This window comes from Pteronotus mesoamericanus, unplaced genomic scaffold (assembly GCF_021234165.1).
Source record: "Pteronotus mesoamericanus isolate MK-2021 breed Mesoamerican mustached bat unplaced genomic scaffold, CSHL_Meso_final contig_164, whole genome shotgun sequence".
Lineage (NCBI taxonomy): Eukaryota > Metazoa > Chordata > Mammalia > Chiroptera > Mormoopidae > Pteronotus > Pteronotus mesoamericanus.
In genome coordinates, this window is record NW_026555065.1 from 2957420 (window position 1) to 2972971 (window position 15552).

Here is a 15552-nt window from a genome sequence, read left to right on the forward strand (position 1 = left end):
AACAAGGGCAAGACCAATGCAACTCATTGCCTGAGGAGTACTCAGAAAAATGAGGGTGGAAAGGGAGGTTTAAGAACAGACATAACCTGCGTACCATGCCCTTCTCCTATGCCCTATCACCATCTGGTGCTGGGGACAACAGGGAAGGTTAGAGGCAAATATGAAATAGTTTTAAAGGGATAGGTGGATGCAACTAAGTCTTAGTACCTGAAAGTGACTGAAAAGTTAACCTGACAGATGTCAGAGGAACCTATGACCCAATGTAGCAGTTACTGGAAAAAACTGATTTGACGCAAGCTAAACAATGATCAATTCTGAGTTTATTACAAAGCTACTGGCAACCTGATTTGAAGAGCCACCATGCAGTATTCATTTCTGAAAAATAAGTTGCCATAGTGACCTAATTGTATTTTATTTAATGCAACTTTAATGATGAAAAAAATCTTATACATATATTAGTCCCCCTTATCTGTAGGGGATACATTTCCAAGACCCCCAGTGGATGTCTAAAACTGGATAGTACTAAACGCTATACATACTGTGTTTTCTCCTAGATATACATTCCTATAATAAAGTTTAACTTATAAGTTAGGAACAGTTAGAAATTAATAGTCATAATAAAGTTGAACAATTATAAAATGCTAGAATAAAAGTTATGTGAATGTGGTATCTTAGCAAACTGGCACGAATTTCTTTTTCCTTCACAATTTCACAGGAGAGTCATTCTGAACTGTAGATAAATTTTAGCAACCTCAACATATGATATTTTCTTTCCTTAATGAGAACTGTCACCTTTTCACCTAAGGAAGCACTTGATTGCTTTTCTGTGGCACATTTTAATCGGCAGCATCACTACTCTTGTGCTTTCAGGCCATTATGAAGTCAACAGTCAGTCTGATAACCAAGACGGCTAAGTGCCTAACAGGCTGGTAGCATATACCCACTGGTACGCTGTGGGTACACTGACTAATTCATGGCCTGTGTGGGATGGAGTGGGACATCAAGTGATTACATCAGGCTACGCAGAATGGCATGCAATTTACAGCTTATGAATTGTTTATTTCTGGAATTTTCTATTTAAAGTTTTTAGACTGTGGTTGACTGTGGGTAACTGAAACCATGGAAAGCGAAACTGCAGATAAGCAGGGGGGACTATGGTCTGTGAAATATCTACCTAATTTCAATCAACCAGAACATTGGGTGACACAAAAAATTAGATTAACGTTAATGTTGAAAATAAGGTAAAGCATTCACATAAGATAAAGTTCTTTTATTGAAGTGAGAAGAGTATTTCATATTCCATGACTGTTTGAAACATCCAGGAGAGCTAGGTCCCGTATCTCCTCTAGAAGTCTGTACAGGCTTCTTCCCTTAGTCTGGCAATATTCTTGACAATCTTCCTGAATGACGTTTACTTTGACTTCTTGGGCTAGCTGAGCTTCCTCCACAGATCTAGTTACTTCTTTCACTAAATCACTCTTTAGCAAGAGTGAACTCTGATGAAAGAGTTCTGTATCTGGTATCATGTATGGTTTGTTGCTCATTATTTCAAGCCTGATTGTATCAGAATGGCAACGTGAGGTCTGTACAGATATTCTCACCTATCATACAGGATAAAGTGCGTATTATTAAATCACATTCTTTGTTATTTACACTGAAATCGGTATTTAATGTAAATACAGACTTACCGTTACATGGTCAAACAAACGAAATGTAACAGATTCCCCTCCTGTTGTGGTTGAGGTGATTTTGTTCTGAAATCGTTGAAGGGATCCTGGTTTCCATTCAGAACGGCTATCTGGACCACATGAGATAACTAAACCGTCTTTATTTTTCAGATATGCAGCACCTTTAATCCCAAACCTGAATCATTGCCAGAATAAAAATCCAGAGATAATTCTTACTATGCACATCTTGTATACTTATCTAGAATGCTAGTTTTTCTTCTAGATTAAAAACAACTTTTCTTGTGATTGACCTCCAAATATTTATTTCATTAATCAGATAGAAACAAAATGTCTTGCTAAGTAAAATTTTATTCTAAGAGTGATACAGATATACTAGATTCTAATCTTTTATACATACATAGTAAATTATATATACATTACATTATGTACATATAACTATAAATAATTGCTAAAATAAATATTTTAATAAATTATACCCAAAGTACTGTTTGTGTTTTATACTTTCAGTTGAACTATGATTTGTTAACAATTTTTATATTAGATATAACATACCTTGGTATAAATACGAGCACACCATTTGTTCTAATTGAATAAATAACCCCATCAGATATGCAGTGCTCCTCTGTTTCTTGGCCTTTGTCTTTAAAATACATGCACTGGAAGAGCTCAGTAGACTGCTTCTGAGAACACTGAGCTGCCTGCAAGAAGCAACACCCCAAATCATGATGACAGACTCCCCTGACATTCCCAGAAGAAACATGAAATTCATAGTCCTACAAAAACAACGTCTTTAAAAAGGCTAGACTTTATAAAACTATTAATAAATATTCTCTTATGGATTAAATCAATTTTTGTGGGAACAAAACCATCAGTATCGTTCTCTCAAAAATGTCTTAGACAATTAAATATTTAAGAAAGCAGCCTGTTGTTATTTAGAAACTATGTATAGTTCATTCAGGTAGAGGAAAAGTATCCTACCAAAATCCTGTTGATGGAAGTAGAAATTAGTATTACTACTCTGGAGGGCAATTTAGTAATATGTATCACAGTTCCATTTGTGCTCACCTTTTGACTCAGCAATTCAGTGTTACTAGGAATTTATCCAGGCAATAATCTGAGCTGTCTGTAAAAGTCTATACACAAGGATTGTTGTAAACTATATTACCTAAAGCACCGCTGCCCAAGAGAACTTTCTGCAATGATGAAATGTGTTGCTCTAAAGGTTACCACTAGCTACATGTTTATTGAGCATATATGAAAGGTGGCTAGTGTGACTGATGAATTGAATTTTTGAGTTTTTAAAAATTTTAATTTAAATCGCAAACATGACTGTAGCTATAATATTACGAAGCACAGAACTACAGAACATTGGATATAGAAAATTGTATTAAACATTTAGGTAGTTTCTAATTTTACATATCACCAAATGATCTAGTTCTATGCTGTGCAATATTGAAGCCACTAGCAACAACATGAAATAGAACACAAAACAGCTTCTAAAACTATGATGTAACTATACTGACATGGTGGGCTATCAATAATGTGTTACATGAAACAGGCAGATTTTAAAACAGATATGGTATAATGTTTTTAATAAATAAAAAGTATGTAGAATTGTTAATAATGGTTACCTCTGGGTGGTAAGATGATAGATGATCTTTTACATTTCTACATTTTGAGAAAAACATCTAAACTATTGTTAAATTTCCCAAATCCACATTAAATTACTTCAGGACATTTGTAAATGTATTAAGAGGTATTCAACAAACTTTATAGTGTTTCATGTTATTTCATTGGTTAGGATAATTCTAAAATTTAATTTTCTAAAATATACAGTACTTCATTCTATCACACAATAAAGCTGATATTCTTTTAGCAAAAGAGATAATGGGAAGAGAAATTAAAGCCCCTCTTACTCGGTTTCTGTTGTTGATGTGTCTGCACAATTCCTCAAGATCTTTGTTGCTGAACAAATTTTCCTTAATTTCCATTTTCTTATCTTTTGAAATGGCTGCCATTAATAATCGGTGTACTATAATATCTGAGTATCTTCTTATTGGAGAAGTAAAGTGAGTATATTTATCTAATGCAAGACCTTTAAAAAGAAGCCAAAAGATCAAAATAAACAACAATAAATACTTTTTAAAACAACCTACTTAAGGTTATGGGCACATAAAGAAAAATTTTATCATTCACCATAATGATGGAACTCTTCCTCTGCACAGGATCCAGTAGAGAAATACAGTGCATTAGACATGGCCTGGGTAGCCATAGAGCGGAGCAATCTATTTACAATGGGATCATTGGGGTCGTTTGCATTATCCAGAGAATCAGCCAGTGTCTTATTAGACCTGACCAAAAAAAAAAAAAAAAAAAAAAAAAAAAGGAAAAACTTTTATTTAGTCCCCAACAATGATTCATAAGTCAACTCTCTAACTCTCTAAGAGGAACACTTCACTCATCAGTCTGAATACTCTCATACAACAGGAGTGAAATTTATTTTGGACACATTTCAGAAGGAACTCTTTTCAACTACAGAAATCTAGTTTAATTGTTAAGATTTAAACAAAAAAAAAGTGTGTCAGTGTTTAAATGGTTTTTTTTTAAGGTTTTATTTACTTATTTTTAGACAGAGGGGAAGGGAGGGAGAAAGAGAAGGAGGGAAACATCGATGTGTGGTTGCCTCTCGTGTGTCCCCTGACTGGGGACCTGCCCTCAACCCGGGCATGTGCCCTGACTGGGAATTGAACCAGTGACCCTTTGGTTCACAGGCCGGTGCTCAATACACTGAGATGCACCAGCGAGGGCTAAAAGTTTTTAAAGCCGTAAAGATTAATGCATTAATACCTATGAGGTTAAGTTAATGCTCAGCACAAAGCAGGTGGTTAAATATTTGCTGAATTCTTAACACTCTTAAATTTAAACATACTGTACAGGTCAAAGGATGGACTTTTTCTTTTTTTAAAACAAGAATTATGGAGCCAGACAGTTAAAAAACAAAACTAAACTAAACCTGATATACGCAAGTAGAAGAAACCTAGCTCTCCTGGATGTTTCAAACAGTCATGGAATATGAAATAGTCTTCTTACTTCAATTATTATTAATAAATTATTATTACTTAAAGAGACAGCATTTTATTTACTTACTCTCAAATAATTTTTAAAAACCCAGGATATAATAGGATTATACTACAAACTTAATAATAGAGCACATAATTCAGTTCTGTAGTGTAGCCCCAAGAGAAAAGGGGGAAGATGGAGAATGATGAAAAGAAAAGAAAAGCAATACAGTGGGCACTGTGAGCTTTCAAGTTTAACAGACTTGGACTCCAATCTTGGCTCAGTCCTGAATAGCTATTAAATTATAGTCAAGTTATTAACCTCTCCAGACTTAATTTCCCTACCTGTAAAATATGAATGACACAAAAGGGTATCTGAGAGCCCGTAGCACATGCGCCTGGCACACAAACACAGAGCTCAACCAAACAAAGCAGTAAAAGATATTATTACCTAAAGATGGAAGCAAACGAATCCATTTTGATTAATGAATAAAATTAGGACCTGTTACTTCACAACAAAATATTGAAAAATCCTCTTCATACATCATTTTTAACATGGAAAATATTTTATCCTGGAGGTGGGGAGTAAAAAGTCTCAGTCTATGGAAGGTTGGTATAAATTTACCATCAGTGTGGTGTCCTATGATAATGCTGCATTTTTAAAGTAGTGAAATAAATAGAATTATTTCTTGGGATTTGCCTAAGGACTAGATGAAATTAAATCAAAGTTCCTTACTTCTGTATTACAAAGTTTAGTGGGTCAAAATTATGCCTCAATAGACTTGTTTTAATTTTAAGTCTCTATACCTACATTATAGTCAAGGAAGAAAGAGAGCCAAGAAGTTTTCTATTTTGGTCAAATATCTGGCTGTCACATTTTAAGAACTACTGCAAGATAAATAAGTGCACAATGTTCCCTTCCATTCCTCTGCCCCCTCAAAAGGGGAATTACCGTGTATCTATGAAGAAGCCTTTTGCTTTAGCACATTCTCTTAGTTCTGAGAAAAACTCCTGGTGTGGAGGAGGGTGTTGGCGCAACAAGGCCTGATGAGGGAAGCTCTCCCAGATCTTCCTGGCTACCCAGTGGTTGGCCAGGATCATGCATTCAGCCACCGTCTCATGGACTTCCAGGGGTTGCTTGGGGATGAGGTCATGAATGTTCTTGTTTTCATCTAGCTGCACGCGAACTTCTACCCCTTCCAGTTCCAGGGCACCACAGAGGTCTCGTTTAGCTCGGACATGGCGTGCTATGTCAGTCAACTTTCCAATTGCCCACACTAACTCCTCTAGCTTGGCATCTCTGCTCCTCTCATCCAAATCTCTGAATTCTGGAATATCATCAACGATGTTAAAGTTTCCATCCAGTAGTTCCTGGGCTGCTTCATAAAACAGTTTGTATGCTGATCGAATAATGGTTCTGCCATACCACACTTTCTTAATTTCATAGGAGGTTTTATCCAATTCCCACATGACGCTCACAGCATACCTACAAAATCAGTAACAATGAAATCATTATTTAATTCTTCCATTTTTAGAAGATTTTATTTATTTATTTTTAAAGAGATAGGAAGGAAAGGAGAGAGGGAGAGAAACATCAATGTGTGAGAGACACGTTATCAGTTGCCTCTCACACACCCCCAGTTGGGGACCTTGCCTGCAACCCAGGCAGGTGTTCTGACCAGGAATTGAACTGGTGACCTTTCAGTTCACAGACGGGCACTCAATCCCCTAAGCCACACCACCCAGGGCTAATTCCTCCATTTTTGAAGCAAGCAAAATTAGACTCTAAGTGTAACTTGAAATAAATGGCTTTGCTACAGGTTTTTGGTCTGATGTCTCAATCCAAACACTCCACCACTAAATCAAAGTTAGACTAGGTTCTGTTGAGCTCTGAGCAAATATGAAATGAGTTTACAATGTAATGTTACAAACCCTACCTTACAGTTCTCCATAGCATAGAACTGATAGAGGGAGTCAAGTCTATTGGGCTCTCTAGTAAAGAAGAGCAAAGCCTTTCAAATCCTATAGAATGACACCGAACTGTGATATCAGTCTTAATGGCATGTAAATTAGCAAAAAGTTCATTTAATAAAGAATCACTTTGCCACCAAATAACTATTTAAATATTTAAAAACATGCAACATTTGCAATTCATATTAAAAAAGGGCTAATTTTCCTAAGAGGCAAAGAACTCTTAAAAGTCAATTACTAATAGATTAAACACTCAAAAAAAGGGCAAAGGAACATGAAATAATTCACAGAAAGGGATACATTAATGCCTGTTAAACATATACAAAATGTTTAACTTTACCCATAGTAGTTGAGTTACAGTGAAAATCAAAACCATCCTAAGATACCATTTTCATCTATCAAATTGGCAAAGATAAAAAATTACAACATATTGTGTTGGCAAAGCTGTGGGGAAACAAGCATTCTCACACACTGATGGTGGGACTATAATTGTTGTAAACTCTTGGAGGGTAATTTGACTAAATCTACCCAACACAAATACATATACCCTTTGACACAGAAGTTCCACTTCTAGGAATTTATTCTCCACATACACTGTACTTTAAAAAATATGAAATGACTTATGTTCCAAGTAATCAGTAGTTTTGTCTGTAATAGCAAAAGACTGGAAACAATCCATATTTGCATAGATAAGCAACTTTTATTAACAAGGAATGATCCCCAAAATATATGAAGTTAAAAAAAAAGCAAAGTGCTGAACAGCAGGGGTCCCCAACTCCAGGGCTGCAGAACCAGACCACATAGCAGGAGGTGAGAGCAGGTGAGCAAGCAAAGCTTCACTCGCATTACCGCCTGAGCTCCGCTTCATGTCTCCCCCTTCCTTCCCCCTCGGCTGCCCCATACACGATGGGACAAAACTAGGTTTACAGGATCATATGGAAAATAATACAATAATTAATAAATAATAATACAAGAATAATTCTGTATTTCATATACTCACAACTACAAACCTACTTTTGTCCCATCCTGTATATAATGTCACCATTTGTGTAAAAAAGAAAGACCACATGTCCATACTTGTATATATGTGTATTATACCTAGAAAAATATGTAAGAAATTGGAAAAATGGTAGGAGGGATTCGTTTCACTAAATATGTTTTAGAACCTACAAATTTTGGACTATATAATTGTATTACCTATTCAAAAATAGATATAAACTTTAAATACAAAAAAAAAAAATCCTTCCAAAGTTCATGCTCCTCATGCAAAACAGCCTCAACCAGGGAATACATATGCACAAAGTTGTGCCCATTTGTTCTCAAGGCTTTAGTTGACTTTATAAAAGCCAAAACACAGGGGGAGAAACAGCCTCACGGGCAGAGAGAGAGAGAAAAGAGGAGAGGAAGGGAAGAGACGGCTAGAGAAATAAAGCTGTCTGAAAATGAGTGGTACAGAGGGGTGTAGAGGATACAGGGGAGAAGGAGGGGTAGGGCGTGGGGGTGATAGAGCACATTATAAAGGAGAAAGAGGCCAGAAGCAAGAGCACCAGACATCACCCAGGTAAAAATAATGAACTCACCTATCGACACCTCCCAGCAGGGAGCACAAATCAGCGCTGAGGATGGAGGGCAGCATATCATAGCGTCGGTCTGCTAAATAATAAGTGGTGGCCCTGTGAATGACACACATACCAGTACATGACCTTCAGCAGCAAGAAGCAGAACTGCTGAATGCATGGCTGCTGTGAGGTAAACGGCCAACATCTCAGTACAAATTCCCCAAGGCTGTTGTTTTTCATAAAGTGCAGCCGACTGGGTAATAGAGCTATTCCCACATTCCCACTCTTCAACGTGATACTGCTTTGGGCTAAGTATGCTTTCACTGATATAAAAAAGAAAGAAAAAGTGACAGGACTCTTAGTTGTATAAAAAAAAATTAGAGTGTAATGATCCAGTATTTATATAAAATAGTATATTGCTACATGAAAAAATTTAACCCATTTCATTTTAGAAGGAAACAATGTATGAAAAGATTCTGTTACAAGTAGCAAGGTGCATTGATCAAGGCACTATTTTTCTAAAGGAGAAGGGGGAATGGAACTCAATTTTATTTTTTCTGGAAGAGATCTTTAGAATTGTAAAAAATTGTGAAATTTATGTTTAAAAAATCTGAAACTAGCATAGACAACATACATTACAGTCACATATAAATAATCACAGGGCTGATTTCAAGTAGCATTACCTTGTCCTAGCTTCAATATCAATATAAGAATTTGGTTTCACAAAATGTGTGACATCTGCAATGTGAACCCCGAGTTCCAGGTTGCCATTATTTAAGGTTCTGACTGACAGCGTGTCATCCACATCTTCACAACCTTTGGGGTCAATGCTGAAAACAAGATGAGTTTTCCTCAAGTCTCTACGTTCTTGTTCCTCTTCAGGACTCACCTTCCAGGGCTTTTCTGGTGTGTTTACTGGCATCTCACACATCTGTACAATGAGAGGCCAAATATTCAGCAATTCTCCCAGCACACGTTTCCTGTAAAAATTTACTCTCTGACATTCTCAATGTGATCTCATCGAAGTCCCATTCATTCCCCATTACTCTCTGCAATTAACCTGTGTTTCTTCTGATCAGTAATGATTTATTAGGTGCCTCATATGTGTCAGGAACTGTGCTAGGCCCTGGAAAGTCAGGAGTCAATAGAAAAGACACAGCCCCTGCCCTTGAGGATGCTCATGGTCTGGCAGGAATGTCCCGCAACTTTGACCAGCCTCTGTAGCTATGCGTGCTGGAGCAGGAACAAATGGGCGGCTTATAAAGAGTACAGCCTCTACGCCATTTTCAAATGATCCATTTATTTAAACATAGTTGAGCTTTTAATTCAAGTCAAGCCCTGAAAAAAAAAAACCCAACATGTTCCAAATGTTAGAAGTTTATTCCTCAAAGATAATTTAGGCAGGACCAATCTAGGGCATTTTTTTCTCCATTATTACCTGTTTAAACCATCAATTTGCAGTTAAGTAGGCTAAAAGGGAAGAGTATTCTAGTTCTGTAAGTCTAATTTATGCTTTATTTTATTCTATCATTTTCACTAAGAGCTGAAACAAGTCAACAAATAATTTCCAGAAACTAATGTAAACATAAAAATTTAATAATGTAAAATATTCTAAAATATTTATTATAGCTACTGTTCTGTCAAAAACTCTAATGAAATTGAGAACACCCATATGCTCTTGATGGTGATGCAAACTGGTCCAATTTTTCTGGAGAACAATCTGCCAATACATAACGAAAACTATTTACATTTTTTATGTCCTTTGATTTGGTAATCTCACTTTAAGGATTACATTCCAAGAAAAATGATTAGAAAGAAAAAAAGCAATGTTTATAAAAGTGAAGTAACATTTTTTTAAATACTAAAAAATTAAACAGCCCAAATGCCCAACAACTGAGGAATGCTTAAGCAAACGAGAGTACATCAATATACAGTAATTTGCCACAACTATTAAAAATAAGTAGGCTATGTCAATATACAAAAATAATTTTAACTGAAGGAAGCAGAACAGAAAGTCGTATGTGCATACTATGAATATAGCCATGCAAGAATAATAAACAAGACTTACGAGGATTTTAAAAGATCACAAAGTGATGAAAATAGCTGATGCTTTATGTTCATGAAATTTTTGTCTTCTGTAAAGGTTACAAAACTGTTTCATAATGAGCATGATTTTTTTTTTTTTTAACCCATGGATCGATCAGCGATGTGTGAAAGCTTTCTTCAGCTTTTTGCGGTTGAATGATTATGACAGAGAGGGGAGCCCAGTGTGTCTGTAACTAGGTACCCTTGCAATTACTGGGGATGAATGCATACTGACTATAAGACACTGACAAACCATTTTTAAGTACAGCTAGAAAATGTAAAATTTTGAGAGCTGTGAGGCAACAGGAAACTAACTCTGCACTTGAAGCTGACTTCAATCTGGTCCAAACAGAATAAAGAGGAGTGAGATTTTTCCACTATCTGTAGCTTTAGACAGTGCGTTGTGACATAGTGCAGAGATTTTTTTGTTTCTTAATGATAAAACAAACAATAACAAAGGCCAAAAGAAACTATACAAAATGTCTTTCACCAGACCAACATTCTCAGGGAAATCTGACCTGAGCTTCTGAGAAAGGGGCAACAGATATACTGTTCTCTACTAGGATGGTGGAAATTTCTCCTTCTAGATCTCCAATTCTTCCTAAAACACGCACAAAATGTCCATTTGGATACACAGATGTCGACTCCCAGGAATCAATGCGCACGACCACCCTGAAGTCCTGCAGGAAAGGATAGGAAAAAAATATGAGCCCAGCGCCAGGAGTTAAGTGGATCATTTAGAAGCACCAAACAAGCAAGGGTTAAACTACATCAAGCTCCAAAGGGAATAGCCAATTTGCAAATAGTGGGTGTTTTTTTAATAGACCTTCCTGTTTTACTAAATTTCCAGACAGTATGTAAATGCTTGGCCCCATGCTTTCAAAGGAGGTATCACCTCTCCACATCAAATAAATGGGCTGGAAATTTTAGTCTATTAAAGAAAGCCAACTGTAACACATTTTAGTTAACCTTTGCAATACAAGGGAAAGACTCATCTATGCATAGTCCAAATGAAATTTCAAAACAAAAATCTCAATTTTGTGTGTGTGTGTGTGGAGTTACTTTCTAATTTCTTAAGACATCTTTTGGTGGGGAAGAAGGTATCAGTGTGACTGAACCCAAATGCCCCAAAATTCCAGCAAACCACGGATAAGGAAAGCAGTAGCTCCAAATGACCTCTGAAAGCCTTTATAAGGCTTCAAGATGTAGAGGTACACAATGACCAGATTACTGGCTGGGGACATCTTGCCTCAGTGTCTCATTTAGAAACTGCAAAATGTCAGGCAAATCAAATTGGGTGATGCTTATAGTCTTCACCACAGTAAAGGTTAGTTTCTAACTTTCTTGTTTATATCTGCTCTCTGGTGCTATATTCCTTTATGGACAATCGATTCTGTGAAGTACCACTATATCATCTCTATAGGGCAGAGTGATCGTATTTCTGTATTGCTTGCTAGAAGAAAGCTTGTTAGTGTTGGCACAGTGTATCTATTCAAAGTTTCTGTGTTGGACAGCTGGATAATGTACGTTCTCTCTAGTTCTCTTACACAGCTCTTTCTAGGACAGTTTCTCTCTGGCCTTCATTTATTAACCAAGGACTACTTAATAGATGGTTCTATATATTTAGAATTTTTAAAAAACAGGATCCCGAATGCCAGATGCCATCAATAATTTATCCCTTCTTATGCAAAGGAATTAACAATGTTTTCTGGTACTGCTCAAAAGCTGGCAAAGACAGGAGGAAAACAGTAAAGGGTACAATGTCAGCTACCTGGAGGGCTTCTGCTTGCTGAGTGCTAATTCGGATTTTGGGAATTCTGTAATCCCAAGGTGTAACTAGGATTTTCTGAGCATTTTTGCCCTGAGATTGGACCTCTTCTCTGGATGGAAATGTCACCACATAATCCCGCCAGTTCTTCTGAAGGATGCCAACCACTTTACCTTTGAGAAAAAAAACATAAATCAGTAAAACCTTAAATGGTGAGGTGTCACCTACATAGACCCTGACCAGTTCAGCAGTGAGGAAGAAAGCAGGAAACACAACATCCCAGTTTTTTCAAGCACATCCATACAAATCTAGAGATGCATAAACATTTGCTTTCCTAGCATTTTATTACTAAGATGGATTTAAAAAAATATTTTAATGACATTGTCAGTATGCCCTTTTTTCTGAGGGGCCTGATGTGACCATTAAAATCCATTAGTCCCATTTTTTCTTTTGACCTTAGCTTATCGACCTCAGGTTTAGGTATGTTGGGAAAAGTCAATGATTTTCACTTTTTTTAACCCATGCCCTCTACTGTGCATTTTTACTACTTTTCTTGCATTTTCTCCCCAGCCAAAATCGTTTGGCCCAACATGATATACAGAAAAGGATATAAATCGTTTAAGTTTGATACACAATACTTTTAATCACCACTGACTGAAAAAACAAACTTTAATAGTTAAAAGTGCTATCTTTTCACAAACATTTATAGAGCCCCTACCAGGAGTCAGGCCCTTTTCTAGGGGAGGGGGATATAGCAGTACCTAAACAAAGTCCTTGATTTCCTGGAGTTTACATGCTAGTCTGGGTGTCCATGTAAGGGGTGGGAAAGAGCAGCTCTTAAACATATGTGAGGTAGTGATGATTGCTAAGAAAGATATACGGATAAGGTGACCAAGAGTCAAAAAGGTTCAGAAGTAGCAGCTATTTGAAATAAAAGTGACATCTGAGCAGAGACTTGAAGTGAGGAAAGGAGGTATAAGGATGGCTGGGGTGGAGGGAAAGACAAGTCGGTCAATGTGGCAGCAGCAGAATGACGAAGAGGACGGTGCTAGAAGGCGGCCCGAGCTAGTAGAGTCTTGTAGGCCCGAGTAAGGACTTTGGATTTTATTCTGAAACAGGGAGCAGCCACTGGAGAGTTTTGAGCAGAGACATGGCAAGATATGGACTTTTAAAAGAATCACTGTGGTTTCTGTGTGGAGAAAAGACCTCCGGGGAGCAAGTGTGGGGGCAGGAGACCAGTGAGAAGGCTGCTGGGAAAATCTCACCAAGGCCTTCTAGTGGACGAATCAGGAGAGGTGTGGCGGAGCGTGGAGTGGCTGAGTTCAGTGAGAGCTGCCAGGACTTGCTGACGTATGAAAGAAAATTCAAGGATGATTTCTGGGTCTTTGGGTTGACCGTTGTAAGAATAAACTTGCCATTTATGCAGATGGGGAAGACTAGCAGAGGAGCAGGTTTGGATGCAGAAAGTGGGAATTTGTTATTAGGCATGTTAGCTGTGAGATGCCCATTAGACATTCAGGGGAAGGTGCCAAATAGACAAGATTGGAGGCTAAAGGGGTTTGGGCTGGAGACAGAGAGCTAGAGAACTGAATGAGCTCTTCTAGGGAGAGTGCTTGGGGAAAAAGAGATCCAGAGAGAAGCTGGGTGCACCCAAGAAGAACCAGCGAAGGAAATGAGGAGGAGCAGCGAGTCGGGAAGGGGAAGAACCCAGAAGCCAATGAGGAGAGGCAGTGGCTCATAGGCCGAGTGCTGCCGACAGGTTACAGATGCCAAGAACTGCTGGCAAAGAGGTTGCTGGTGATCTTGACAAGAGGTCGAGATTTTATTTTGGGGGTGGGGGGCGCACCTGAATGTTGTGCCTTTGGGAGAAAATGAGTGAAGAGGAAGCAGAGAGAAAGCAGAGTCAACTTTCACTGAGTCTTACCATAGACTGAAGCAGAAGAAAGGGTGGTAGCTGCAGTGGATGTGGGGCTCAAGAGGGTTTGTTGTTGTTTTAGATGGAAGATATGACAGCATAATTGGGTGCTGATGAGAACAAAATAAACTTGCCAAGAGAGGAAACTGATAGTGTAGGAAAAAAGATGGCATTATGTATTAATAATTGCATTACTTCTGGATGTTGAGGAGAGGAAAAATAAACATATCACAAGAAAAATGGCTAACTGTGTGACTTTCCAGGTGGCTCACCTGTGGGCATGGGCTCACTTGGGGACTCTCCTGTGGCCTTGTCATCATTGTCATTCTCACACAGGGCAGTGGTTCTTCCTTTCCATTCATTTTTAGGAAGCAGTTCCACAACTACCATATCTCCATGAATTGAGCGGTTTCGAGCCTTCATCCCATGGATTAGGATGTCACTAACTAAACCTGTGTTTGGGACAGCACAGAGAAACCCCGTAAGTGTAGACACCTCAGACATAATAATATATATCTAATCAGCTTTCCTTCAAAGAAAAGCTTCCTCCTTCCAAAAAATAGACCAGGCTTCTTTTGTTCTCCAGGTTAGGAATGAAGAAATATGGCCACCATGTCATACTTTATAATGTGTTTTCATAAAGGGCTACCCTCAATCATCCTTTCAGGTAGGTGACACTTCCCTGAACAAGACCATGTAAGCCTACATTGGCATTCTGTCCCACACCTGCAGGGGCCACACAGCCGGGGGGTGGCCAGTAGGCTGATAAACTGTGGATACTGCAGAACCAACAGGGATGATTCCGATGAGCAGAAACCTCAAAAAAGCCATCGCTTCTCATTCTCCTTCAACCGAGCCAGGCTCCCTTGACTACCAGGGTTTGTTTTTACCTTTTCATTGCAGAACTAGGAAGTACATTCCATCATACAACTTATTTACACATTTTTTTTTCATTTTTTTACTTTTTTAGTGATGCCAGGGAGGCAGTGTAGTACGTGGGGCAGCTCAGGGCAATGTCTGCCTCAGTGGCAGTTTCAGCTCCCCACTCAGCAGGTGTTGATCTGGGACAAGTTATTGTGCTTCTCTAGATTTTAGTTTCCTCATTTGTATTCTTCACATATATAAGATGGAAAACAACAACATCTATGCTTAGTGCTTAGAAAAGTACCTGATCTATAGTAACCACTCCATAAAATTAGCTAGTATAACTCTTAAAGCTTATGACAATAAGATCAGAAATTATCAACAAAAAGGAAAAAAACAACTCATGACTCCACACCTAGTGTACAAGGGGATATCACATGCTGTGACAATTTCAACTTTGCTTCCTTCATTGTGTAATGTCAGAATGAAAAGGTAGCTTGGAGATTTACGCAAGGTTTATACTGAACCTGAATCTTTACTGCTGGCTCCTTGAAGTCGCACAAAAGCTTCTATTTGTGCTCTGTGTTTGTTGACTTTCAGAATTCCCTGAAATCATAATAAAAATCAATGTGAAAATTTCCTT

At 37.8% G+C, this 15552-nt stretch overlaps 1 protein-coding gene across 3 annotated transcripts in view; it reads right to left on the reverse strand.

Annotated features, from left to right (window-relative positions):
• Positions 1-1222: 1222 nt before the first annotated feature.
• The window catches only part of DIS3L (DIS3 like exosome 3'-5' exoribonuclease), a 32449-nt gene continuing 18119 nt past the window's right edge, over positions 1223-15552 (reverse strand). For 2 of the 3 annotated variants that reach the window (XM_054565247.1, XM_054565248.1), the window contains exons 6-17: positions 15437-15515; positions 14318-14497; positions 12134-12303; positions 10881-11042; positions 8961-9208; positions 8299-8391; positions 5700-6233; positions 3885-4039; positions 3605-3783; positions 2241-2386; positions 1689-1863; positions 1223-1601 (exon numbers count right to left, since the gene is read on the reverse strand). In XM_054565247.1, coding sequence (XP_054421222.1) covers positions 1293-1601; positions 1689-1863; positions 2241-2386; positions 3605-3783; positions 3885-4039; positions 5700-6233; positions 8299-8391; positions 8961-9208; positions 10881-11042; positions 12134-12303; positions 14318-14497; positions 15437-15515 — 2430 coding nt within the window. In that variant the 3' untranslated portion in view covers positions 1223-1292. Of the gene's footprint in view, positions 1602-1688; positions 1864-2240; positions 2387-3604; positions 3784-3884; positions 4040-5699; positions 6234-8298; positions 8392-8960; positions 9209-10880; positions 11043-12133; positions 12304-14317; positions 14498-15436; positions 15516-15552 lie in introns of those variants that run through there. The other variant, XM_054565249.1, reaches the window with a different exon arrangement.